Source organism: Hippopotamus amphibius, chromosome 16 (genome assembly GCF_030028045.1).
Source record: "Hippopotamus amphibius kiboko isolate mHipAmp2 chromosome 16, mHipAmp2.hap2, whole genome shotgun sequence".
Taxonomy (NCBI): domain Eukaryota; kingdom Metazoa; phylum Chordata; class Mammalia; order Artiodactyla; family Hippopotamidae; genus Hippopotamus; species Hippopotamus amphibius.
Genome location: NC_080201.1, coordinates 50,264,559 through 50,291,873, shown reverse-complemented (window position 1 = coordinate 50,291,873; position 27,315 = coordinate 50,264,559). Strand labels below are relative to the sequence as shown.

General features: G+C 51.2%; 1 protein-coding gene across 9 annotated transcripts; it reads right to left on the bottom strand.

Annotated features, from left to right (window-relative positions):
* Window positions 1-26: 26 nt before the first annotated feature.
* On the bottom strand, window positions 27-26,492 carry SUPT5H (SPT5 homolog, DSIF elongation factor subunit). 9 transcript variants are annotated; one of them, XR_009049699.1, is made up of 31 exons: window positions 26,423-26,485; window positions 26,086-26,166; window positions 19,787-19,952; window positions 16,495-16,560; window positions 15,926-15,940; window positions 15,343-15,412; window positions 15,159-15,227; window positions 14,984-15,049; window positions 14,665-14,695; window positions 13,870-13,938; window positions 11,500-11,751; window positions 10,230-10,319; window positions 10,016-10,086; window positions 8,203-8,308; window positions 7,876-7,969; window positions 7,651-7,787; window positions 7,064-7,219; window positions 6,818-6,964; window positions 5,809-5,955; window positions 5,597-5,722; window positions 4,597-4,681; window positions 4,158-4,277; window positions 3,971-4,073; window positions 3,760-3,887; window positions 3,563-3,668; window positions 2,932-3,090; window positions 2,679-2,847; window positions 2,360-2,563; window positions 1,308-1,428; window positions 539-634; window positions 429-447 (listed from the first exon to the last, which is right to left on the bottom strand). XR_009049699.1 is itself a non-coding variant. In XM_057712099.1 (30 exons), exons 2-30 carry the CDS (start codon window positions 26,158-26,160, stop codon window positions 304-306), a joined length of 3,267 nt encoding a protein of 1,088 aa, XP_057568082.1. In that variant the 5' UTR covers window positions 26,161-26,163; window positions 26,423-26,492; the 3' UTR covers window positions 27-303. The 9 variants fall into 9 exon arrangements, 8 of the variants coding, with proteins under 8 accessions (XP_057568082.1, XP_057568081.1, XP_057568087.1 ...); XM_057712099.1 differs by lacking the exon at window positions 1,308-1,428 and having other exon boundaries at window positions 27-447; window positions 26,086-26,163; window positions 26,423-26,492; XM_057712098.1 differs by lacking the exon at window positions 1,308-1,428 and having other exon boundaries at window positions 27-447.
* Window positions 26,493-27,315: the final 823 nt, after the last annotated feature.

Here is a 27,315-nt window from a genome sequence, read left to right as displayed (position 1 = left end):
GTTATTTGCCTAAGAGCACACGGAACTTCTGACCAAACAACTTTTTATTGAAAGACCATAACACAAAAGAAAGCTGGGGAAGGTGGAGTACAAGAAGGTGGGGACCCTCCCCCAGACTCTACTCTGATTCCCATGAATATCAGGGAGGGAGATAGGAACCCAGAAGGAAAATAAAAGAAATCCTGATCAACCAGGCTAGCCCTGCTCCAGGCCCCGGATCCTGTGTCAGAGCCAAGGGTCAGGGAAGGAAGGAGGGATGCTCTCCAACTGCCAGACTATCTGCCAAAGTCCACCCTGCCTGCCTCAGGCCTCCAGGAGCTTCCCCAGGAAGCGGAGGTTGAGGATCTTGAGCTGTTCGTCAAGGTCCATGCGGACAATGCCATCCTCGCCATCGATGCTCAGCAGGACACCAGTGGCTTCCCGATCCTCACCCAGGATCACCTTCACCTGGTTGGGGGGTGGGGGGGAGGGAACAACACATGGGGTCAGGGTCCATGGCAGCAGCCCAATGCCCCCACAGCCCTTTGCCCTCTCCTACCTTGTTGTTCTTGGTGGGGGTGATGGGCTCCAGGTGCTCACTGGAGATGCTGACAACCTTTTCACTGTCCTTCAGGTACACGGAGCACATGCCTCCCTGGGGGTGGGGACAGCCTAGTCAGCCTGGCCTGCTCCCAACACAGGACAGATACCCACCCTGAAGACATAGGATCAGGGCTCATTCTAAGAAGTCAGTTTCCCAAGGTGACACAGGGACAGGAAAGGTGAAGGCTGGGCCTGGTTCCAAGGTCTGGGTTCTGTAGTGTACGGGGGCAGGGCGATCAGATCAGCAAGGCGAGCACCAGCACGAAGCTAACTTAGGCCAAAAGGGAGACTGCACGCTCTTGACTTATCGTACCCCAAACTGGCCTCAGTGTCTTCCCCATACTTGCTCCTCCTCCTGGGCCCCAGTCTCAAGGATGGCTCCACAGTCTCCAGCCCCAGGCAGAGCTCTGGACGTCATCTTAGCAACTTCACCAACAATCTCCAGCTCTGAGGCCTGTCCATTCAGCCTCCTGAGGGTCTCAGCCACCTCCCTCCTTCCTCTCCTCCCCACAGCCCTGTAGTGCAGCCTGACCTCCCTGTGGGCTCCCAGCCCCTGATCCAGTCTTACCACACCTGATCCATCTATGACAGAGCAACATAGTGAATTAATTCCAAACCACAGATCTGACCCCACCACTCCCCTACTTAGAACCCTCCTCCACCCAGCAGTGCCCTCAGGCTGGCATGTGACCTGCTCCAGCCACTCCTCTGGCCTCATCACTCACCTTCCCCCTTGAGTCTTTATGTTCTAGCCACAATGAAGAGACTTCAACTCCCCAGATGTGCCAGGTTTTCCCTTATCTCCAGGCCTTTGCACATGTCCTCTGTCTGGAACACACTCAAGCCCTTCCCCAGCCATTTCTGTTGGCTTACTCCTATTCATTCTTCAGGTCTCGGCACAGATGTCACCTTCTCCCAGAAGCCCTCCCTGATCCCTTCCAAAGTTGGGTAAGGTGCCTCCCCTGCGTTCACATAGCTCTCCTTGCCCTCCAGGCTTCCCATATCCCAGCTCTGGCCACTCGAGCTGTCACTGTCTGGGGACATGTCTGTCTCCCCCATTGGATGTGAAATCTGTGAGGACAGCGCCTGGAGCTGTCTTCATCTCTGGTGTTTGTTTAATTAATTCAATTAATATTTACTGAAGGGCCAACAAGGGGTCGGTCCCTCATTTAGGAATGGTGGGCTACTTGGGAAGAAAATATACACTTGGTAATCAAAGAATCACATGAGGGTAAACCTTAAGCTTTTAAGAAGCAGGTGAATAACATGAAAAAGAATTACATGGACCCATAAGAGACAGACCTGAGATAGCCCAGGTGCTTCTCTGAAGCATGAGTAGAAGTTAACTAGACAAAGAATGACATGAAGAGAGTTCTAGACAGAGAAAATTAATGAGCAAAGGCCCTGAGGCTGGAGAGCATTCAGTGACTGTGAAGAATGGAAGGGCCGGCAGAGCGGGAGCAGGGAGTGCCCGGGGGTGTGGGTGCCTGGCGTGAAGCTGAAGCCTGGCAGAGAGGAGCGCTCAGTCCATGAGTAAACATACTCCTGGGTGCCAGTCACTGTCCCAGGCTGTTGGGGGCCCAGCCATCAGCACAAAGGCAGAAATCCCTGCCTTGCAGAGCTTACATGCCAAACCTTTCCACATCTATTTTTCCAGCTATAAACAGGTACTTCAGGATGTGGATAGACAGAAAGAAAACAAAACACAATAACCAGAGAGACTGGGGACCCCAAAGAAGAGGATGCCTGCCCATCCACCAGCCTGGGCCCCACTTACCGTGACACTGCGGATGACACCTGTCTGCCCCACCACTTGCGTATCCAGGTATGTGTCCCGCACCTTCACCTGGATGTCAGTGGTTACCCAGTCGCTGGAGTTCTGCTCAATGCCTGAGCCCGGCGTGTGCGGGTTGTAGCCACCAGGGGAGGGAGCTCCGGGTGTCATCGGACTATAGCCAACAGGGCTCGGGCTGGGGCTGGCCTGTAGGCAAAAGGGGATGGCGTCGCTGGGAACGGGTCATTTGGCCTGGTTGTCCCCACAGGCCCGAGGCCCATCCTAGCCCACCCCCCTCAAGGGTGTGCAAGCTGACCAGTACCTGGTAGGCCATGGGCGAGGGTGTGGGGTGGTAGCTGGCTGGGGAGTGGGTGTTCTGGTAGCCTGCTGGGCTTGGCGCCACCTGGTGGTAGCTCTGGGGGCTGGGGCTGGGCTGGTAGGAGCCTTGCGGGGAGGGGGCCGCATAAGGGGAGAACTGGTCTGTGTTGTACCTGCAGAGACAAGGAGAGAAGGAGGTGGCGGCAGTGAGGAGGGTTTGGGCAGTGGTTGATAAGGGCTAGCCCCAGTGGACTCACATGGCCGGCGTCCCTGGCGTCTGTGGGTTGTACTGTGGGTTGACCTGTGGGGACGAGGGGTCTGGGTAGCCAGGTGTCTGGGGATTGGGGGTGCCCCCGTAGGCCTGCGGGGACGGGGTAGGCTCATCATCGAACGCATACTCATACTCCTCCTCAGCCCTGTTGGGGAGAGAAGTCTGTTGAGAATGACTGTGGTGATCGCAAAACACATAGCAAACGCTTCCAGAACAGCACTGAACACCGGGCAACACCAAGGCCACGTCATCCTCACAAAGAGCCCTATCCAGAGGCCTTCATTTCATGGGTGAGGAGACTTGGGAAACACAGATGAGGCTGCCCATCCAAGGTCACCCAGCCAGTCACATGACCAAGGTCCTGTGACAATCTGTCTCCAAGCCCAGGTCTTAACCACAGCACGCTATTACGATGGGAGCTGGAGAGACTACTTTGCCGCCAGCCCCAGCCTTGCCTACCCCTTCATGTGACGAGCCTGGGGCTGGGAGCAGAGAACTCAGGGTGGACCACACAGACTCGTCCATCCCACAGAAACACAGCAGAAGCACTGACACACGGGCACACACACCCAGTGGCTGAGGGAACCCTGACCCCACCCCTAGCTCCTGGCCCTCACCGTGATGGTGTGTTAGGGTTGTTGGGGTCCCAAGCCCCACTCTGGGCAGGAGTGCGGCTGCCGTCATGCAGGGGCGTCTGAGAGCCATAATGCGGGGTGCGGCTGCCTGGAACGGGAGAGATGTGTGTGCATCAGTTCTATCCTATCTCCAGATCCCCCTACCTTGCCTCTCATCCCCGTCCCCTGGGGGTGCTCACCATCCTGGAGCGGCGTCTGAGAGCCATACATGGGCGTGCGGGAGCCAGAACCGTACATGGGCGTCTGGGAGCCATACATGGGTGTCCGCCCATAGGTCGAGGTCATGCCACCCGGGCGCCGTGAGCCCCTGTAGACACAGAGAACAAGTGGGGTGAGTAGGGCCCTCGCACCGCCCAACAAGCTCCCTCCCGGCCCTGCCCTGGCCCGTACACCGTGGTGAGGCGCTGACGGTCCACTGAGATGGTCTGGCAGGTGGAGTGCAGCTCCACGCGGGCTGTGGACTCTGTGGCGTCTTTCACCACGCCAATGTAGCCTGGTGGGGAGGCAGGAGGTCAGGCCGGGTGGGCACTCCTTCACCATGCCCCTCCCCAGGCCTCCACATGGCCTCGAGGGTCACCTTTGTAAGGTCCCTGGGAGATGCGCACAGTCTGGCCAATAAGCTCGTTGTCTCTCCGCCCCCGGCCCCTGCTCATGCCGCCACTGCCACCACCCGGGCTGCCAAAGCCACCGCGCTGACCTGTGGAGGAAGAATGTTACCAGTCCCTGGGGCCACCCCCTCTCGTGCTATGCCCACAGCCAGGGTGCCTTCCAGCCCCCTCTTCACCTGACTCCCCCTCCACCCTGGGGCTAGGAGCCTCCTCTGGGGGCCCCCACCAGAGCCCCGAGCTTTCCCATCACAGCCCTGACCACCCTGGGCCGCCACTGTGCGGTGGGGTTGGATCTCCCCTGGGCTGTGAGCCCCATCATGGGCGGGCCGGCCCAGAGCAGACATTCGTGGGCTGAACAACCTCCCTTTTCCACCCCCCAGACACATGCCCACCCCCAATCCCCCTCACCTCCAGCGCTGGGGTGCATGGGGCTGCTGATTCGGGGGCTCATAGGGGCAAAGCCACCTACTGTGAAGTTGGTCACGTCTCGCGGCTAGGGAAAGGGCAAGAAGTGAACGGCAGGCAGGGCCTGGGTGACGGGCTCCCAGCCCCTGCACCACACTGCCTGCTGCCATCTGGGAACAGTTCCTGCTTGAACCTGCCCAGCAGCCATCCCTCCCTGCTTCTGGTCACAAGGCCTCAACTTCCCTTTGGGAAAACTGCCACCCCTGTGCCACTGTGGGCCTGTCAATCAAGAGGCCCAGGCCTCCCTTGGGCAAGGAGTGGGACTAAAATGTGGTAGTCAAGAATTTAAACCCCTTGTGACACAGAAACTGCAGGTCATGGGAATTCAGCATTCCATCTGCAGGGCACTGAGAAAACCATCTCCTGGTCCCAGCTCCCCAGCTCCCAGGTCTGATTTCCTTTCTGACACCTGGTTCTCTACAACTTCCCTACAGATCCCACCCCAGGAACTTTGCTGTCCCCTGAGACATTCACACGGCTCTCCAACTCTTCTTCGGGTCTCTGCTCAAACGCCACCTGCTCAAGGATGTCTTTCCTTACACTCCTCTATCTAAAACAGCAGGTCCCTTCATTCTCTATCTCCTTATTCTGTTTTATTTTTCTTCATGCTGTTTGCCATCAGCCCAGGTTGTACTATGCATGTATTTATTTCTGTTTGTCTGCAGAGTAGGCACTAGAAGAGCAGAGTTTTTTTGTCTTGTTCACTGCCATACCTCTAGTGTCAAGGACCTAACAGGTACACAATAAAACTGAATGAACATATAATTTGGTAAACAGCTCAGAATCCCAATAACCCTTTTTTTCCACACTTTGCCAAGGACCTGACACTGACACCTGCCCTCCTAATCTTCCACAAGCCCATTCTTGTCACTCCTGGGGCCAGGGAAGGCCAGAGAGCTGAGCCAGGTAGCCAACAGAGAGGGTGCCACCATGCCTGCCTCACCTTCGATCCCCCTGCCAGCACCAGGTGGCGGGTCTTGCACACAAACATGCCCCCGTTCTCCACCAGTTTCTTGCAATGCAGGAAGGCGAAGCTGCGGAAGAGATGGCGAATCTCGCCCTCCCGGCCCTGGATGGGGAAGGACAGTCACTTGTGTGGCCATGCCCCACCCCAATTCTTTCAGATGCGACAGAAGGGCAGGAGCTTATACTCACTGAGTGGGGGCCGTCAATGACCTTGACGATGTCTTTCACATGTATGTTGTTCTGTTCTGAGTCCAGGGCCACGGCGAAGCGGTTGTCCTTCTTCCGGGTCACAGCCTGGTGCCTGACAGTCACCACCTTCCCGTACATGTTCAGCACCTGTGAAAGGAGGAGAGGGGATACTGAGGGGATGGGTGGAAAGGGGTGACGTGGAGCAGGGCTTCCCTACAGTGGGATGATTCTTCCTGTAGGAGACTGTCCCAAGCTCTGCAGGACGTCTAGACTCCCTAACTCTGGGGCAGGCAATGTTGGGGAACCACCGCCTAGGCACTGGGTCAACCAAAAATGTTCCCAATCATTCCAAAACACCCTCTGGGAGGAGACTCCATTCCAACTGAGCATCAGGGACCTGAGAGATGATGAGAGGAATAGATATTAACATAATAATGGCTAATGTCCACCCATCACTCTGTGCCAGACCCATGCTAAATTCTTCACACGAGCTTTCACTGAGGCCTCAAAATTTCCCTGAGAAACTGGATGCTGTTGCAATTCCCATCTTACATAGGGGAAATCTCAGGCCCAGAGAGGGCGATTTACTAGCCGAGTCACACAGCACGGAGCAACAGAGCTGAGATGTGAGTCCAGAATCCAGGCTCCGAAGCATTTACGCTCCATGGCTCCCACGTCCACGGTGAAGGGTAGGAAGGCATCAGCAGCACCCAGCCCTTGAGCAAGCACCAGATGCCTTGGTGTGTATCTGATCTCAGGGATTCAGTCACAGCTAACCAAGTATATGCTGCTGTGATCTCCTTTTTACAGGGTGCAATGCTGAGGCACAGAGAGGGTGAATGACACGCACTTGCCCGATACCACATAGCTGGCTGTGGGTGGCAAAGCCAGGTCTGCAACCCAGAGCAGTCTGGGTTCTTAGCCAGCATGCTCTAATCCTCCCAGGATGAGAAGCTGGAGGGAGAGGAAGCCCCTAAAGTAAGCCTGCTTCTGTGTGCAGCACACACACCTGGAAGGTCTCCCGCTCCAGTCGCACGATGACACCTACAGTCTGGGGGTCCAGCTGCACCAGCTCCCCCCATTCATGCTGGCCCCCGACATCCACACCTGATGCCGTCTCTGAGCAAAGCTGCAGGTCCCGGGGAAGCACCTTCAGCTGCGGGAGATGGGAAAGGGTGAACCAAGGTCCACGTGGCTCTTCGGCCTCGGTCTCCTCCTGGCGCATCCACCCCACTCCCAGACGCCCGCCAGCTACCTCATGCATGGTGAGGTCGGAGAAGAGGATGACGAAGTTCTCCTCCACCCGCACAATGAGGCCTGTGTCGCCCTCGAACCGGCCAGCAATCACCTTCACATGGTCCCCCATCTTGAAGTACTTCCGAAGTTCCTGGGCTGGAAATTCCAGCATGTCCTGGGGATCGGGTGTGAGGACAAGTAAGTCAGGGGTAGGCACCACAACCCATCTGCCTGCCCATCTTCCAATTCCACTCGTATTCTCAGAAAGCCCCTGGCCAGAACCCACTCCAGGCTCGCACCCCCCACCACAGACTACCTCAGGTCACCTGGACCACCCTCAGCCTGCCCCACAGACTCAGGTTATCAGCCTGGACAACCCTTACCCTGCACAGAGAGACAGCCTGTCTGCAAGACATAAGACACCAGACTAGACACCTCCTCAGACCCACGTGGAGACAGCCTCACCCCAGACACACTATGCTGGCCCTAGACGAGCCTCAGACACACCCATCCCTAAGCAAACTAAAACCAGTGACCTCAAGATTACTCCATGGTTTCATCACGCCCTCGACCCACCACGTTATGTACAAGCAGTGTGGTGCCCACCTTGAGGTCCTCGTGCTTGGGCATGATGGTGATCTTGTTGCCGTCCACACTGAGGATCTTGCCCTGCAGGTTGATGAGCTCGCCCTCACACACCTCCACGTTGTCCCCAGGTTGGAAGTTGTGCTCCCGCTCCTTCCCTGCAGGGGCAGGCATAGGGCCAACTCGGGGGCTGCTCACCGTGGACTGCCCCCTCCTTGGCCTGGGTTACTGATTGGGACCAAATACCTGTGCTTTCAGTCACCACCTCAAGGTCGATGCCCTCTGGCTGGTCCTCAAATTTCTCCAGCTCAGAGAGTGTGGGCTTCACGCCCTCCGTGATCTGAGCCCCAAGAGACAAGAGGAAGAGAAGGACGTGGATGGAAGTCGGTGTCACAGCCCAGCTGAGTGGGCTGAAGAGATGGTGAGATTATTCCCCTGGGGCACTCCTAACTTGAGGTTTATCCAGGACAGGCTCAGATAAGCCACTGCTCTGGGGCCTGGACTGCAGGAGGGAGAAAGCTTGGCCTCCCCGCTCCCCACTGCCATCAGCATGACCCTCTCTGGGATCCTCACCACAGCAGACATGGCAAAGCTCTTGAACAGAAAGCCCTTCCGGCTGTAACGGTTCCCCTCGAAGATGAGGAAGTCACCATCAGAGGCAACATCACCCCCAAGGGACCTGGATTTTGTGGGGGAGAGAACATTGGAAGGGGAGGTTAAGAGGAGAATCTTGCTGTACCTCAGTCTCCTCTACTGGCAAAAGGGGAAAAGAACATAGGATGCCTGAGCCACCTCATCCCAGTACATACCCTCTTGGCGGGAGTGACCTCTCACAAAGCCCACGAAGGCCCCGCCTCGACAGAAGGGCCCAGAGCCCCCACCCCCCTGCACTCTGCTGCCCCTTCCCTGCTTTGTTTTTCACTACAGCATGTTATCACCCTCTGATGGGCTACCGTTTGATCCATCTCCCAAACTAGAATGGCAGCTCCAGAAGGGCAGGGATTTAGCATCTTTTCTTCATTATTTCCTCTATAATAGTGCCTGGCTCACAGCAGGCACTCTGTGAGTACCAGTTAGACAAAGTATCAGACACTGCTAACAGTAAACACTCACAGACACATGTGACCTCACTGACTCTTCCCAAAGCTCATGACATCAGTAATATGACCCTCGTTTTCCAGGGAAATGAGAGAATGAGGCTCAGGGAGGGCACATCACATGGTCAAAGTGGCCGAGCCTATGAGTCTGAGAGTCTAAATGCAAGAGGTGCAACTCCCAGGCCTGTGCTTAACCCTACTGGCCCGCGTGTGGGGCAGGGGACCCTTAGTTCCCACCCCATGCTTCTAGAGTGGGGAGGGAAAGAATGCCCACTCTCAAAAAGGGAGTGGGGGAGCAGGTTGAACTCCTCCTGCCGATCACTCAGTCATCTTCTCATTCACACGGTGCATTTGGAAAGAGGGGAGAGTGCTCAGCTGGGCATGTCTGGGCACGGCGTCAGACCAGCCACTGGGGGGCAGGGAAGGGTCGCTCTGGTTTGTGCTCAGTAAGGGGATGTCCAGTCGGGTGGAGACCAATGGTGTAAATGAGTCCAATTCAGGCATGTGAAGTATTCATCTGGCCTGGCCTGGAGGTATTAGCTCAGCCTGGCAGATCAAAAGGCTCATTCTACAGTCCAGCCTTTATCAGAATGAAAAACTGGCTGCTCACAATGTGTTTCCAGAACAGGACCAGAGGGAAAATGTCACTGGCTCTTGTTACTCCATCTCCTCCTCTCCTGCCCTCCCTGTTGGAGCCCCTGGCAGCCCTGGAATGCTGGAAACCCTGGGCTGCTCCAATGCTGCATCCAGTGGGGAGAGAGAGGGAGACACCCTGAGTGGAAGGGGCTCTGTACCCCCAACTGAGGTGTCCAGGCATCAGGAGATCAGGGTAAGACACTTTATAAAGCCTGATGTGTTGACAGATCTCATTTCAATATGTGATACCATATTCTGGGTACACGTGCATATTATTTTTTTATTTTTTTGGCCACGCTGTGCAGCATGCGGGATCTCAGCTCCCCGACCAGGGATCGAACCTGTGCCCCCTGCACTGGGAGCACAGAGTCTTAACCACTGGACTTCAGGGAAGTCCCTACACAAGCATAGTAATTCATCTGAGTCTAACTACAATCCTAGGAAGCAAGGGTTACTATTATTGATCTTTGTGGCAAAGGAAAGTGAAGCACAAGGATGTTAAATAACTTGGCTGAGGCTAAAGTGCCAAGCTAACCACTCGCAAACTAAACCATGGATGGCTCTGGGAGCCCAGCCCCGTGGGGGAACCTGCAAAGGCACATCCTGCACCACAGCTCTGGGCACCCAGCCCAGCCCAGCCCAAGGACACTCACCTGATCTTTTCTGCATCAAACAGCCTCTGTGGAGGCCGCTTAAACTTCTTCCTTTTGGCAAACCAGTCTTTCTGTGGAGGAAACGGGGCACGGGCGGGAAGGGTGAGGGATGAGGGCTTGGCCACCAGCAGGGATCAAGCATCCCTCTCCTCCCCGCACCCTCCCCCCACCATCACCACCCCCCCCCCAACCCGGCAGCATGTCCCCACAGTACCAAGCTCATGCGGGCCTTGATGCGGTCGTAGTCGATGCGTGGGATCATCTTCAGGGAGATGGTGTTTTGGCTGGGCTCCACGTAATCCACCTGAGAAGGCCAGACAGGTGGTCAGCAGGCGCCCGGCCCTCCCTCCCCAACCCCGGACACAGGAAGGGCAAGGAGATGCCAGGAAGGGCAAGGGACAGAGGGTGATGGGGAAGAAATGAAACCACTGACAACTTCCCCAAATTCACTCTCCAGCCTGTCTCTCCTCCATTCTGAAACTGAGTATCCACTGCCAGCTTGACATCTCCATCTGGGGGTCTTAAAGGTCTCTCACGTTCAGCGTAACTGCAACTAACCTCCTGACTGCCCCCAAACTGCTCCTCTCCCTTGTCCCCCTCCATTCTTCTTTCTGATCAGGCACACACCGTGGGAGGCATTCTTCACTCCTTTCTTTCTCTTACACTCACATCCAACCTGGTAGCAAACCTGTCAGCTCTGCCTTAAAAAATTCTGACCTCTCCCCGCTCCTCTACTACTGCAACCTTGGCACTGTCCCACCATCACCCGCCACCTAGACTGTAGCAGCAGTCTCCTCACTGGTTTCCCTGCTGCTGTGGCCCCATCCAGTCTACTGTAGGGCTTCTCAGCCGGGTAATCCTTTGTTGTGGGGGGGCTCTCCTGTGCCTTGACAGATGTTAGCAGCATCCCTGGCTTCTATCCACTAGATGTTAGAGTCAACTCCCTCCCCAGGTAAAACAACCAGAAATGTCTCCATTCATTGTGAAATGTCCCCTGGGGGTACCCCTGCTTGAGAACCAGTGGTCTAGTCTCCATGCAGTCAGCAGAGTAATCCTATTAAAATCCAAGCCACACTGTATCCCTCAGAACCCTCTCATCTTACTCCAGTAAAAGCCAAAGCTCTAGGATGGGCCACAGGGCCCATTCCCTCCCTGCACTCATCTCCTGCCACTTTCACCCTCCCTCCCTCTGCTTAAGCCAGTGACGGTTCTGGCTCCGGGCTCCCTTCTCCCACACCTCTTCCCCCAGAACTCCACATGGCTCACTCCTTCACCACCTTCAGATCTTTACTTAACACGCATCAAACATGCACAGAAGGTGGTCATCCATTTCCTGTGTGCTCCCAACAAAGTCTAGACTCTGCTTCACCTGACCCAAGTTGGGTTCTGCTCTCTGCACTAGTCAAGGGGCTGGAAAGGACAAAGAAAAAGGCCAGACAGCCCTGGCCTCCTCGGCCGCCCCACACCAGCCCAGCCCCGGGCACCTGAGCGATGTCGTCCTTATAGATGCCCCGCTTGAGGCGGACCCAGGATTTTGGTTTCAGGTTGGCCACCTCCTTCACCACTTTGAGCACGTCTGTCATTTCCTTGATGGGCACCATCTGCTGGTTCCAGTAGCCAAGCCGCAAGTTGCCCACGCCCTCAATGGCCTGCTTCACGTGGGTCTGCTTGTAGGCCTCCACGTAGATGTAGCCTTTCACATGCTCTGGTGCCACAACCGACTTAATCTGCAGGGGCTGGAGGGCCGAACCGGTAAAAAGAGACAGTGAGACACGACTGCTAGTACCCAAGAACGACTGCCACCTCAGCAGTCTCTCCTCTAGGAATTTATCCCACAGAAACATGTTTGTGCAACGACCCCAACACAAGGATGTTCACTGCAGAGTCATTTATCACAGAAAACAAGACTGGAAATTTTTAAATGCCCCCAAAGAGGAACTTGTTAAATTACGGAATAACCATACAGGCATAACTCATTTTACTGTGCTTTGGCTTCACAGAACTTTGTAGCTATTGTGTGTTTTTTAACAAATTGAAGGTTTGTGACAGCCCTGCATGGAGCAAGTCTATCGGTGCCATTTTCCCTACAGCATTATTTTTTAATTAAGGTATGTACACTGTGTTTTTTTAAGGCATAATGCTATCACACACTTAACAGAACACAGCATAGTGTAAACATAACTGTTCCACGCAGTGGGGAACAAAAAATTCATGTGACTTGCTTTACTGTGATATTCACTTTATTGTGGGGGCCTGGAACCAACATCTCCAGGGTCTGCCTGTACCATGAAATACAACGTAGTACTTAAAAAAAACAATGAGATGGATCTATATATAGTGACACAGAAAGATATCCAACATTATGTTCTGTAGAAAAAGCACCTAGAACCAAAGAGAGCTGGAGTGGCTATACTAACAGCAGAATAGACTTCAAGACAAAAAATATTACCAGAGACAAAGGACATTTAATAATGATAAAAAGGTCAATCCATCCAGAAGATACAAGGATTATAAATATATATGAACCTAACGACAGAGCTCAAAATACATGAAGCAAAACCCAACAGTAATGAAGAGAATTATATTTCAATTTTTTAAAAAGCAACTAGCTTGTTTTAGTATTGGTTGTGATAATTAAAAATGGAAACAATCTTAGGTTTACTGGGCATGGAAAGATGATTATGGTATTGACGAAAGGCTCTCTGCAGAATGATACGTATATAATACCATTTTATTTTTTTTAAATACCTATTTTTCAACATGCAGAGAAGACAGTCTGGAAAGACACACAAACCAACAGTAATTACTTCTGAAAAATGGGAGAGATTTTGGCTTTTATAATATACACATACCACTTTGGTCCTATCTCAAATGGGGTCACTAGAATCTTGCCCAGGGCACAGGGTAGAAGTCTGAACACATTTAAAACCATGATTTGCAAATCCTGCAACTATCTACTTGGTCCCACTGACACACACCCACTGCTTTGGCAGGTGAAAGCAATGCACTCAGCCTAACACAAATCCTATTCAGTGAGAGTTACCAGCCAGCACGCCCTGGTTCCAAAACTAACAATTTCACCTACGACAACAATTACAGTTACAGGCTACTAAGAGTTGGACATATTCAAAGATACTTAATCCTAATGATGCTGAGGGGCACGCAAGGGGCGCAGAGAGGGGAAGCAGCTAGATCGAGGTCACACAGCGAGGAAGCAGCAGGGGCAGGATTCAAAACCCAGGAGTCTAAAGAAAGATCTGTGCCCTTAATGCAGCATCCACTGCCTTGCATGCAGGCGGCACTACTTCATGTTCTGTGTGCTGTGTATGTGAGCAAGCCCATAAGGGACAGGGACCAGCTCTGGTATGGTCCCCGCTGCATCCTCAGCATCTCTCAATGCCGACACCAGCCCAGAGGAGGGACTCAGTGGCTTCTGATAACTGAGTGAAAGAAAGAAGGAAGGAATTCTCCTCCCGAAAGGCCTGTTCTGTGATGCACTTAGCCACAGTGCCCTATGCTAGGACTCCCACCCAAACAGTAAGAGGGTGACAGCTGCCCACAAGGGTTTGTGAACAGTCAGAACTTGCTCTCAGGCAGAAAAGGCTCCGGGAGCTAGATGGCTGACTTCCAGAAGGGTGCAGGCCTGGGGAATCCTCCCAGAAATGCAGAGAGAATGAAAACAGTACCTCTATCAGGCATGAAGAACACTGTGATCCAGAAAGTGGTCATTCTCCAGCTGGAGCAGCTCACCTACCAGGCCGTGCTGCTCAGCACAATGGGTACCTGGTACCCCTGTCGCTGTACTGTCACTTTACCTGTCTCTCAGCCCCAAGCTGCCTGCCTACCCAACTTACCGTGTCTGTGAACTGGTAGGCAATGAACTTGCGCATCAGGGAAATGGCTGTAGCCCGTTCCTCCCCAATCTGGAAGAAGAAAGGCAGACTTAAGAGAAATGACAAGATGAAGGACAGGACATAGAAAACAGGGCAGGAGACAGCAGCAAGAAAGACAGAGGCAGGGGAGAGCAAGATAAGGATAGAGGATTAAGATGTACAAACTATGTAATAAAATAAAATAAAGCTATAGGATATATTGTACAGCACAGGGGACATAGCCAATATTTTCTAATAACTATAAATGGAGTATCTTTAAATTTTGTGAATCATTATGTTATACACCTGAAACTTACATAATATTGTAAGCCAACTATACCTCAATAAAAAAAAAAAAAGAAAGAAAGACAGAATCATCAAGCAGAAAAGATAAAGTAAGAGAGCCGGAATTCCCTGGCAGTCCCGTGGTTACGATTTGGCGCCCTCACTGCCAGGGGCCTGGGTTCGATCCATGGTGGGGGAGCTAAGATCCCTAAGCCTCGTGGCATGGCCAAAAAAAAAAGATAAAGTAGGAGAGAGAGAGATGGCGAGATTACAGAGCAAGAGGCCTGGACAGCAAGAAAAACAGCAGGGAGACACTAAGTGAGGAGCAGGCAGGGGAGGAGGAGGGTAGGGGGAGAGAGGATACAGAGGCAGACAGAAGGAAGAGACTGAACAGATCAAGGAGACCCAGGAAAGACTGAAGGAGAGTTCTCCCCAACAAGGCCGCCTCTCTCATCCCCTGCCTCCCCCAAGCCATGAGGCCAAAGCACACACCTTACATTTGACAGTCCACAGATTGGGATCCCTGACAGGAAAGTAAAAGGAAGCCCTTTAGTGAAATTGTCTTCTCACCGTGAAACATATGAATCACTACACCCATCCTTCCTCCTCTCCCTCCACACCCTTTCCCTTCACCATCCTTCCATCCATAAACAGAAGGAAGAAGAGAGAAAAGTACCAACTTGCCCCTCCCCTCTTTCCCCACCATCTGTCTGTGTGACGCTGTGACCTGATTTATTTCAGGGAGTGAGCCGTGTGGACACGTCATCCCAGTAAAGATTCCTACCTCAGCCCTCCTGTCCCACCCCCTTACTTGACTCCTGGGAGCAGCTGCTGCTGGGTGATGTCATCCGAGAGCTCATCAGATCCTCCATACACCCTGGAGAGAGAAGGGCAGCCAGGAAGGAAGAGGTCTGTCAGACCCCTGACCCTTCTCAGAAAACGACCACCTGCTCCTAGCCCCTCATCGGCCCAGCCCACGCACTTACGTCTCTCCCACAGATGACTTGGCATATTTCTTCATGTAATACTCGCCCAGTTCTTCTTCTCGCTGGTCCCTGCGTGTGAGGGGGAAAGTAAACAAGAATTGAAGGTTGAGGAGAGGAAAGTAGGCTGACCTGCCCCCCAAACTCCCCATGGAAGCCAGTCTCACCCTTTCCCCTCCCTGCTTACCTCCAGAGGTTTTGCAGGCGGCGAGCCCCAGAACGGTCTTCATCCAAGACAACATTGTCGATATTGGAGGCTGCAAAAAAATGAGCAGATGGGGTGAGTAAGGGGAGATGAACAGCAGGGGCCTGGAGAAAGCAGTGGGGGCCAAGGGGGTCAGAGTTGGGTCCTGGGGCAGGAGAAAATCTCACTGAGGAAACTGCCAACCCTCATTCTCCTATTCTGGCCAACTCAGCACCCTGCGTCTCAGCATCCTCCTTGGGGATGGGGCCCAGCAGCTGAGGACATCCAGCTGTTCCTCATCTCATCACCACTGTCTAAGCACATCCTGAACTCTGTCCCACCCCATCCATCCCTTCACCCCTACAAACCCACAACACGCACACTCACACATACACGCACACAAAAACACATCCCAGGCCAACTGCTGGAGACCTGGCCCCAGAACCCCCTGCCTCTGGATCCTACATGAGTCAGAGCCCCCAGGGCCGGACAGGGGTCTGGGGTGAGGGAGGGTGCCACGGGCAGGGAAGAGGAGATGTTAGGATATGGGAGGAGGGTCGGGGAATCACACTTTTCAGATTCTTACCTTCAATCTCTTCTACTTGGAGGAAGAGGAGGTGGTGGTGGTAGTGGTGGTGGTGGTGGTGGTGGTGGTGGTGGTGGGCGAGGGCAGACAAAGCATGAGCCAAATTATAGCAGCGAAATCAACCAATGGGTTGGGGGAAGGGGAAGGGAGGGACACAAGAAGGTTGAAAATCAAAAGTAAAGGCCAGGCACTGGGTGGTTGGGGGAGAAGCCGAAATGTATGAGGCGCACAGAACGGAAAATAACAGGGAAGGGGTGGCACTGGCCCAGGAAGTGGGGGGTATCTTGGGATACAGCCTGTCCCACCCCCACAACCCCCAGAAGGGATTCACTGGAGCCCTAAGATCCCCGAGTCCTCTCCCCACAGCCCCCACCCCCACCCCCCCAACTCATGGGCCTAAAAGGAAAAGGGTACGGAGCTGGTCTCTCTGGCAACAACAGAAAGAAGCAAGGTGAGGAGGGTGTGGGTTGGGGTGGTGCAGGGATGGGGGTGGGGGATGGGCTCTCAAGACCCTCTCGGCCACACACCACCCCCACCAGTGATCTTGGAGAGGTGGGGCCCCCACACACCTTTCTCTAGGATGTCCTCTGCTCCATCCTCCCACTGGTCCTCGTCCTCATACTCATCGTCCACATCTGAAACAGGAACACCAGGTAGTTGGGGAGCATCCAGGGAAAAGGTGACCTCATGACAACAGCTCCTGGGAAACATTTCCTCTGGGCAACAGGCACTACAAACCCCCAACTTACAGATCACGACACTGAGGCTCTCACAGGTGAGGCTCTCACAGGTGAGGCTCTCACCCAAGGCCTTAGAACTGCTGCAAGCAGCAGGGTCAGGTCTCATGTGCAGATCCATATGACTCTAAAAGTCATCCCTCCCCCTACCAACCACAGATCTATTTTAATAATAATGAGATTAAAATAAGCAAGCAGAAAAGTTCCCTCCCAACTATCAAGGGAAAATTGGTATATAGGTTTTTGTATGTTTGTTTAAGATAGGGTTCATGGTTTGTTGGTTTTATTATTATTCTCTCACCTTTGTAACAGTCAACACTTACTGAGAGCTTACTGTGTGCCCTGCTCCCCTCCGCGTACTTGCCAGATTCCTCACTGAACTGTCCTGGCAACCCTGAGGGAGGTACCACCATTGTTCTAATTTTACAGTAAGGGCTCCGAGACCCAGAGAGGTCACCTAACTTGCCCAAAGACTCTCAGCTGGTACCTGAGAAGGAGTCTGGCTCCAGGGTCCGTGCACTTAACCTCTCCACTGCATTACATATACTCTTTTGTATGTTTCGAATATTACACTAAAACCTAAAACAACACACAGTGAAAAAATCCAGAAGAGGTAAGTGTACAGTGAGTCTCCCTTCCATTTCTGACCCCTTTCAGTTCCCATTCCCAGATGTAACTCTGTGACCAGCTTCTAGTCTAGACGTAATCTGGCCATATATAAAAAATGCACATAAACCCCCACCACTATTTTCCCGCCACACAAAATTTTTTTTTAATATTTATTTATTTTGGCTGCCCCAAGTCTTAGCTGCGGCATGTGGGCTCTGAGTTGAGGCATGCATGTGGGATAAGGTTCCCTGACCGGGGATGGAACTCGGGCCCCCTGCATTGGAAGCGCGGAGTCTTACCCACTGGGCCACCAGGGAAGTCCTCCCTCTACACAATTTTTAACACACTGTTCTGTCTCACCCTCTTTTTAGAGCTTGGAACTCTTCCATAGCAGCACATGCCTCACATGCTACCTGATTATCTGCCCTACAGTTCATTATACCAGGCCCTCATCATCGATGGACATTTAGGTCATCAAACATTTGCAACTGCAAACAGGACTGCAGCAAGTGTCTTTGTTCTTATATCTTTCTGTACCTGTGGGGTGAATTCCTAAGAGGGACTTGTGGATCTAGGGTCCCTGCATGGTAACTGTTAACAGGCACTACCACATAGCCTTGCCACAGGCAGTGCCCAACAACACTCCCACCACCACCAAGTGGGTGTCCCTAGTGGTCAACATCTTTGTCAGATGGCATGTTCTCCATTCTCTTGATCTGAGCCCATCTGTTGTCTAAGACCTTTTCTCTAAGCGAGGACTCCCTCCCTCTCAGCCTTTGAGAAAAGGGCCGAAGCTCTCTGAGAACCAGGAGCACCCAGAGCATCTCCTGCCCCTCTGTTCCTCAGTTTCCTCTCAGGTAAGAGGGTCCCAAGAAAATGAAGGATGGTGTTCCAAGTCATTCCACTTTACCTGGGTGTGGGAAACAAGCACTCTCATGTATGGATGGTGGGAGTATCAAGTAATATGACCTTTTCAGGAGCTGGTATTTGGCCAAAGATATCAAAAAGCTTTAAAAACATACGCATCCCCTTTGTCCGGCAATTTGACGTACAGGGATTTGCCTCACAGAAAATCTGCGAGGTCTGTGTTAGATGAAAAAACTACATCTTCACTTTCATTGATCTCTACGTGAAATTTAATGTTGACATCAATTCTTATGAAAGATGGCAACAAACCACAGTAGTGTTAGCCATGAAATCCAATATTTTCATAGCACAGTACAGCTAGAGATATCTCAAAATATTACTCAGAATCATTGCTACTTCAAAATTAGATTCTTAACAGATCTTCCACTAAATCCTGTTATTTCAGTGTGCTAAAAAAGAAGCACATACATCACAATGTTCTTTCAATATTTAGATACTATATTTCAATATAATTGTTTTGGAATCCTATGTATTTTTTTTTATGCCTCTCAGGACATGATTCCTAGAAGGGTCAGGGAATCACACTTTCAGAGGTTTCACCAGACTCCAAAAGGGGTCATAGTACAAAAAGATTAAGAACCCTTGTTCTAGGTAGTAACTTGCATATGTGCGTCTAAATATTATATGAAGATGCTCATGGCAGTGCTGCTTATACTACTGAAAATCACAAACAACTTCAACGTCCAACAAGAGACTGGTTCAATAAAGCACATCACAGAATGGAACACTATGCAGCCACTGGAAAAAATAGACTATTTAATGAGGATGGTGATGATGAGGGCAGCTACGATGTACTGAGTTCCTGCCAAATGATCAGAAAACTTTCCTTACATGAACTCATTTAACCTGAGCTATCCATGTTATATCCATGTCCACAATCTTGGAACAGAAAGGCGGTTACAAAACAGTAGATACATTGTGGGTCTATGTAACATAAATAAATAATAACCCTATTTTCTGAGGGCCTACTGCAGGCGGGGCATTACACTTTGGGATGCCATCAACTTGATGTGCTTTACGTGCACGGTCCCCCAAATCCCTAAAATATCCCTGCTGAAGTAGGCAGAACTGCCTGCCCCCCTTTTACAGAGGGGAAAAGACGCTCAGAGGGGCAGCAACTTGCCCAGGGACACGTGGAGAAAAGAGCAGAGCGAAGAAGAAGGGATCTGGGTCTGTCAGCCTCCACTACCCTGTCCAACTGCCTACTTATAGGTCATCTGAGGTTTTCCTGACTAGCACAAATTATTGTCAGTTTTTTAAAGGAGAACAATGGCATTGTAATTGTTGTTTTAAAAGGATCTACCTTATGGGAATATATATAGAAATATTTTGGGGTAAAATTATGTATCTGGGATTTGCTTCAACATCATCCAGTAGTGGGTGGGAGTGAGGAGGAATAAGCAAAACAAGTGTGGCACTGAGCTGTTCACTACTGACACTAGGTAAGGGCACACAGGGGCTCTGTAAACTACCCTACAATCACATGTTTGACATTTACCAAAAGAAAATGTTCAAAAAGTACACTGGAGGATAGAACTGAAGGTGGAAGTCCAGCCTCTGCTCAGCACTCGCCAGCCGTGTCACATACCAGCCTCATCCAGAATGAAGCCACCATGGCGGGGTTTCTTGGGGGGCCGGTCATCATCTTCCTCCTCCTCTTCCTCATCATATTCCTCCTCCTCTTCCTCCTCCTCTTCTTCCTCAGGTTCTTCTTCCTTTTCACTGCCTGCCGCACTCCGCCGCTCCTCCTCTACCTGCAGGGCCAGGTAGGGTTGGGGCACCAGGGTTCTGAACCCCCCAAATCCAGACACCACGCTCTCCACTCCTAAATCTGACCTCAGCTCTGCCTGGACGATCACAGCCCCCTGTGGTCTGCATACATGCCTTTCCACCCTGGCCAGGCTGCTCCGGTAGCCATCCTATCTCAGTGACAGCACCACCATCACCCAACCAATATCTGGCAGCCGACCTGGGCTCCCCTCTCCACTAGACCTCCTTGCCAGCCTCCATGAAGCCTTTAAATGTTATCGCTCCACTAGATTTGGTCCTTGGCTCTTGGCTCTCTCCATACTACAAGTCCCCTGGGCCATCTCATTCACTCCCTTGACTGTGGTAGACATCTCTGTGACAATGACTCCCATATCTGTTTCCAGTCTACACTGTTTTGCCAAGGTCATTGACTGCCTCTCACAGTTAATTCTATGGACATTCTTTGGTCCTTACCTAAAGACCTCTCACACCACTGACCACACTCTACCTGGCGAAATGCTCTCCCCTCGGTGTCTGCCACACCACACTCTCCTAGCTTTTCTCCAACCTCTCTACCTGCTCCTCTGCAGTCTCCCCTTACTGTGCTCACCCCTCAAATGCTGGCTTCAATCACCACGGTTCAACCAAGGGCCCACTTTCCTTTTCCCTCCATGCACTCTCTGCCTGGCCACTTTACCTTCCACAATCTCACTTACTGTCTCTGTAGATGATGCCCCATCTGTCTCCAGTCCCCTACTTTTCTCCAGAACTGGAGACCCTCATGTGCCAGCAGCCTCCTGGATACCTTCCCCAGATATCCTCTGAGCCCTTCACATCCACCATGTCCCAACTGGCCTCAGTGTCTTCCCCTAGACCTGTGCCAGCCTCCTCTAGCTCCCATTAGGCACCAAATTCTTGACCTTTCTGCTTTTTGAACATCATCTCTTTAATCCGTCCCTTCTTTCCCATCTCTACAGCCCCTAGCCTAGTCCAGAACACTGCCCTCTAAATCTAAATCCTTGCCCCAGCCTCCTTTCTTGTCTCTTGGCCTCTAATCCCTCTTTTCATACAAATCACAAAAGGAAATGACCCATACAAAACAGTGTTCCCCAAACTTCCACCTTCTCTCATTAACTTCCTGACTTCTTGCCATGTCCACATCAGTACAACCCATTTATCTGATACCTTCTTTAAATTCACTAAAATTTTTAAGAGGCAAACTTTTTTGTGATCTGAAATATTTCATAAGTTAAAACTCTTTAAAAGTTAGCTTTTTAAAAAAATTTTATTTATTTATTTATTATTTTTTGGGGGGGGTACATCAAGTTCAATCATCTGTTTTTATACACATATCCCCGTATTCCCATAGCTGTGGCTCACGGGCTTAGTTGCTCCGTGGCATGTGGGATCTTCCTGGAGCAGGAATCAAACCCACGTCCCCTGCATTGGCAGGCAGATTCTTAACCACTGCGCCACCTAGGAAGCCCAAAAGTTAGCTTCTTATAAACAGAAAGTTACCCTAAATACAAAAGCAAAACAATGAAAACAATGTTACTAAGTCCCAACATGATACTGTTGCCTGCTGCAGGCTAAGCCTAAAGCCTGTTCTCCCTGCCAAACACTGAGACTAGCAAATTTCAGAAAGGCGTTCAAGACACAGTAGCACTAAAGTGAAATTTTCTGCATGACCCAATTAAAAAACAGGGTGTGCCACTAAAAAGGAAATAACTTTCTCACTGAATGATTCACTGTGGCTTCTGGTCTTATTCTTATTCTACCTAAAAGCACTTCTCATTACGCTTCACCTGGAAAGCAGCTTACAATCTTGGGAAACTGTGATCTAAAACACGAATCCGGGGGGCCTTTCCTGGAGGTCCAGTGGTTAAGACTCCACACTCCTACTGCAGGGGGTACGGGTTTGATCCCTGGTCAAGGAACTCAGATCCCACATACTGCACCACAAGGCAAGCAAAACAACAACACCACCACCAAAAAGCGCAGCCAAAACAAAACAAACACAAATCTGATCATTTCGTCCCCTGCCTAAAATACAGCCACGGCTCCCCACTGCCCTCAGTTAAAGAACCAGCTCCCTAGCAACCTGGTCTAGAAGTGCACACTGTGCCCTCTGCCTCTGCCTCTCATCCTGCTTCGCCAGGCTCCGCCTCCTAAATGCTAGGTCCTAGCCACACTGAACCACTTATAGCAGGTCCCAGGCCTGTTAGCAATCGGGCCACACAGCAGGAGGTGAGTGCTGGCAAGCGAGGCTTCATCTGCCACTCCCCATCACTCACATTACCGCTTGAACCATCCCCCACCCCTACCCTAATCGTCCGTGAAAAAACTGTCTTCCATGAAACTGGTCCCTGGTGCCAAAAAGGTTGGGGACCGCTGACTTACAGCATGCTCTCGTAGCACTGTCCATCATCCACGCTGGTCCTCAGCATAAAAAGCCATTCTGCTCTGCCTCTCATTCATACTTCAATCAAAATACCCTCTCTTCCAGGAAGTGATGCTTGCCCTCTCCCCACCAGGGAAAGTCAGGCATACTCTCTGGGCTCACAACCCTCTGGGCTTCCTCCATCACAGCCCGGACCACTGTCATTTAGCTTCCTGAGTGAACGGCCCATGCTAGCTCAGGCACTGTTGGGTCCCCAACACCAGCCAGCCTGCGGCTGGGAACAGAGAAGGACTTTAAAAAAATACAGTTGGGGACTTTCTAGGTGGTGCAGTGGTCAAGAATATGCCTGCCAATGAAGGGGACACGGGTTCGATCCCTGCTCCAGGAAGATCCCATGGAGCAACTAAGCACGTGCCCCACAACTATTGAGCCTGTGCTCTAGAGCCCATGAGCCACAACCACTGAGCCCATGTGCCACAACTACTGAAGCCCATGTGCCTAAAGCCCATGCTCCTCAACAAGAGAGGCCACCACAATAAAGAGCCCGTGCATCACAATGAAGAGTAGCCCCCACTCGCTGCAACTAGAGAAAGCCCGTGTGCAGCATCGAAGACACAATGCAGCCAATAAATAAATAAATAAACGGATAAAAAATAACTAGGGTAATACAGGCTTTTAAGCAGATAAAAATAAAAAATATAAATAAAACTTATTAAAAAAAAAAAAAAAAGAATCTGCCTGCCAATGCAGGCAACACGGGTTCAGTCCCTGGTCTGGGAAGATCTCACATGCCTCGGAGCAACTAAGCCTGTGCACCACAACTACTGAGGCTGTGCTCTACAGTCTGTGAGCCACAACTACTGAGCCCACATGCCTAGAGCCTGTGCTCTGCAACAAGAAAAGCCAACGCACTGAGAAGCCTGTGCACCACATCGAAGAGTAGCCCCCACTCACCACAACTAGAAAAAGTGCGAGCGCAGCAACAAAGACCCAATGCAGCCAAAAATAAATAAACAAATATTAAAACAAAACAAAAAAACAGCCACTCAGGCTAAAATAATGAACCAGATGATTCCCCCAACAGTGGTTCATTATTTGCCACCCCCACCTGTCTATCCACAGGACCCAGTCCTTTAAGGACCATGCCAACATTTGGCTGTCTCAAAAGCCCAGCCAGACCTATCTCTGGAGGTGAGGGCAGCCCTCACACTGCCCTCCTGCTTCACTTGGTGAGAGCAAGCAAGCCAGCAGGTGAGTTAAAAGCCCAACAGGCACAAGGATTGTGCACAATCAAAGGCCTGCAGAGGGCAAGCAGGAAACATAAATAAGTGGGGCAGCTCAAAGGAAACCTATGGCACTCTCCACCTCCCTGATGTTTTCCAGAACACAGGCTTATGAAATCTTCTCTTTTCTTAAATCTGCATGATGACAGATGGCAATTAATACACCCTGGAAACTGGAGAAAACTCCCAATTTTAAAGGGCGGGGGCTGCTACTTCTTGGGCAAAGGGCTGCTGTGGGTCTCACTCAGGTTGCTGGCTCCTTCCATTTTTCCAGAAAAGCAAGAAAACTTGACTTTTACATGAAATTTTTACAAGTTGGCAACTAACTTAAACAATAAATTAACGTTTCTATAATCACAGTGTCATCTCTCTGTTAGTCTGTAATTGTTGCCTACTGCATGTAAACTCTGTGAAAGCAGAAATTGGCCTTGCTCCACTCTCTCCAACACCTAGGATGTATCTGGAACATAGCAGTAGATGCTCAAGCATTTATCTTTTCAACAAATGAGTAAATCAGAAATAAATAAAAGAGGCTAACAGTTAACAAAAGAGGGACTTCCCTGGTGGCGCAGTGGTTAAGAATCCACCTGCCAATGCAGGGAACACGGGTTCGATCCCTGAGCCGGGAAGATCCCACATGCCATGAAGCAACTGAGCCCGTGCATCACAATTACTGAGCCTGTGCTCTAGAGCCCACGAGCCACAACTACAGAGTCCGTGTGCCAACAGCCCGTGCTCCACAAGAGAAGTCACCGCAATGAGAAGCCCGCACACCACACCGAAGAGTAGCCCCCACTCTCTGCAACTAGAGAAAGCCTGCATGCAGCAACAAAGACCCAAAGCAGCCAAAAATGAATAAGTAAATAATCTTAAAAAAAAAAAAGAAAAGCTAATATAAGAATATTTGAGGGACTTCCCTGGTGGCGCATTGGTTAAGAATCCGCCTGCCAATGCAGGCGACAGGGGTTCAATCCCTGCTCCAGGAAGATCCCACATGCCACGGAACAACTAGGCCCGTGCACCACAACTACTGAGCTCTCGCTCTAGAGCCCGTGAGCCACAACTACCGAGCCCACATCATGCAACTACTGAAGCCTGCAAACCCATGCACTGCAACGAAGATAAGCCCTTGCTTGCCACAACTAGAGAAAGCCTGAAAGCAGTAACGAAGACCCAATGCAGCCAAAAAATAAACAAATAAATAAAGTTCTCTTAAAAAAAAAAAAAAAAGAATATTTGAAATCAGATACATCCCAGGAAATGTTTGTCATTTGGTTCTTGAAACAGTGACATTCAACAGACCCAAAGCTAAAGTGATCCTTTCAAAATATTAGATCACAGGCCTCCCTTGCTCAAAACCTTCTCATGGGGACTTCCCTGGTGGCGCAGTGGTTAAGAAGTCACCTGCCAACGCAGGGGACATGGTTTGAGCCCTGGTCCGGGAGGATCCCACATGTCCATGCGCCACAACTACTGAGCCTGAGCTCTAGAGCCCGACAGTCACAACTACTGAGTCTGTGTGCCAACAGCCCGTGATCCACAAGAGAAGCCACCGCAATGAGAAGCCCGCACACCACAACGAAGAGTAGCCCCCACTCTCTGCAACTAGAGAAAGCCCGTGCAGAAACGAAGACCCCACGCAGCCAATAAATAAATAAATTTGTAAAAACAAACAAACAAACAAAACCTTCTCATGGCTTCATTTCACTCAGTTAAGGACAAATTCCTCACCACAGCCGTCAAGATCCCACATGATGTGGCTCCTGTTACTTCTATGTTGCACTCACTCTGATCCGCCAAACTGGACTCCCTGTTACTTTCTGAACACCACAGACATGCTCCCAACTTGGAACTTGCTGTTCCTCTTTACTGGAACACTCTTCTTCCATGACATGACTCATTCCTTCACCTCCAACAAGTCTTTTTTCAAATGTCACCCTCTGAGACCCACCATGATCACCCTATTTACAGTGCAACCAGGACTCCCTATTCACCTTCTCTATCCTTTTCTCCAGAGTACCTGCTAGCTTACTAAATGATTTACTTATCAGTTATGTTTGCTTACCTTCACTAGAGCAAAGAAAGATTTTAAAAATTTGTTTTGTTTACTGGTGTAGCCCAAGGTTAAAGAATATCCAGCATGTACTAGACACTAAAAGTATGTTTCTGGAATGACTGAGCACACCTAAAAATAAAAACTAATAGTGAGTTCTTAGTACATGCCAAGTCCTTCAAATACATCACTTGTTATCTCACTGTAACTGGAACATCCCCGGCCTCCAGCACCTGTGCCGCTGCTTGACTTGGGCTTGCCTACTTCTCTATCTCTCCCGACAACCTGAAAACTCCCAGAGAACAGAGCTCCTTCTAATCCCTTCTAAGCTCCCACATGGGCCGTTCTGTCCTGGTCCTGTCCCCAGGCGCAATGCTTCCCCCAGCGTCCCAGCCACAGACCTCGGCCTCCTCGCCGTCACTGCTGCGCTCGCTGTCCTCCTCCTCGGAGAAGTTGCTGTCTTCGCTGTCCGACATCTTCTGCTAGCAGGAGAATACGGCGGCCTCAGCGCGTCCCCCAGTTCCCAGCCCCACCCCGAGCCTCAGTTTCCACTCAGGTTCCCGGGGAGAAGAAAAACCCCTAAGCGCACTTCCGGCAGCCTCCTCTGGCAACCGCGAACCCGAAAAGGGACCCCCCCCCACAAGCCACCCGCTATACCTCCCGAGTCCCCAAGTCCGGGCTCTACACCTCCCTGGCTCCCGGAGACCCCAGGGCCTGCCACACCTGCCTCCAACCCACCCCCGCACGGCTCCGGCGCCACCTTTGCCTCCGGTACCAGCAGCTGTTCACACGACGCTTGTCTGGGACTGACGTGCCATCTCGCGAGAACCTACCGCTTGGCCCCGCCTAACGCGAGATTTCCGGGGCTGGTCCCCGGCTACGCACTTCCAGGCCGCCATCTTGAGAGTGGCAGAGTTGTCAAAGTAGAGCGTGGAGCTGTCATCTTGGGAGTGTCGAATGGGAGTGTTATAACCCTCTAGGACCGGACTTTTCTAGCCAGAAATAAGTGCTTGAATTTAGTCCAGGTTTCTAACGTGGTGTGCCAAGCCGTGACGAGGCAGGGAATTAGTAAATAAAAACAAATTTGCAAATAAATCAGACTTTATCTCACAGCCCCTCTGCAACATTCCTAGGAGGTAGGAATGTTTCACAGACTAGGTAACCGAAGCTCAGAAAAATAAACTATGTAACTGGAAAGTGGCAGACCCAAGACTCCTCCCCAAGTTTAGGTAACCCTAAAACCCTTGTTTTCCTTTGCAATCTCCCTAAATTGACTGAAATGTGAATTTACGTATTAGTAATTTCTCAGAGAGATGGCAAAGAGAGCCCGGTATGAGGTAGAGATATGAAAAATTAACCTGATGGAGGGGGAAAAAATCAGAAACTTTTAGAACACAGTGACAAAATTTCTCATATGAGCATTGAGACATACGGATTCAATTTACAGAAATTTAATATACACCTAGTTAGTTACAGGGGAATGAATTGCTGTAGGGCTGGCAGCAGGTTCATTAGACGTAGTCCGTGGAGTGATTATACAACACAGGTGCACCTCTGCGTAAGCATACAGTCTCCCATCCAACCCCAAACTGAACCCAGGACAGATTGGGGAGGGGCTGGACACTCGGTAG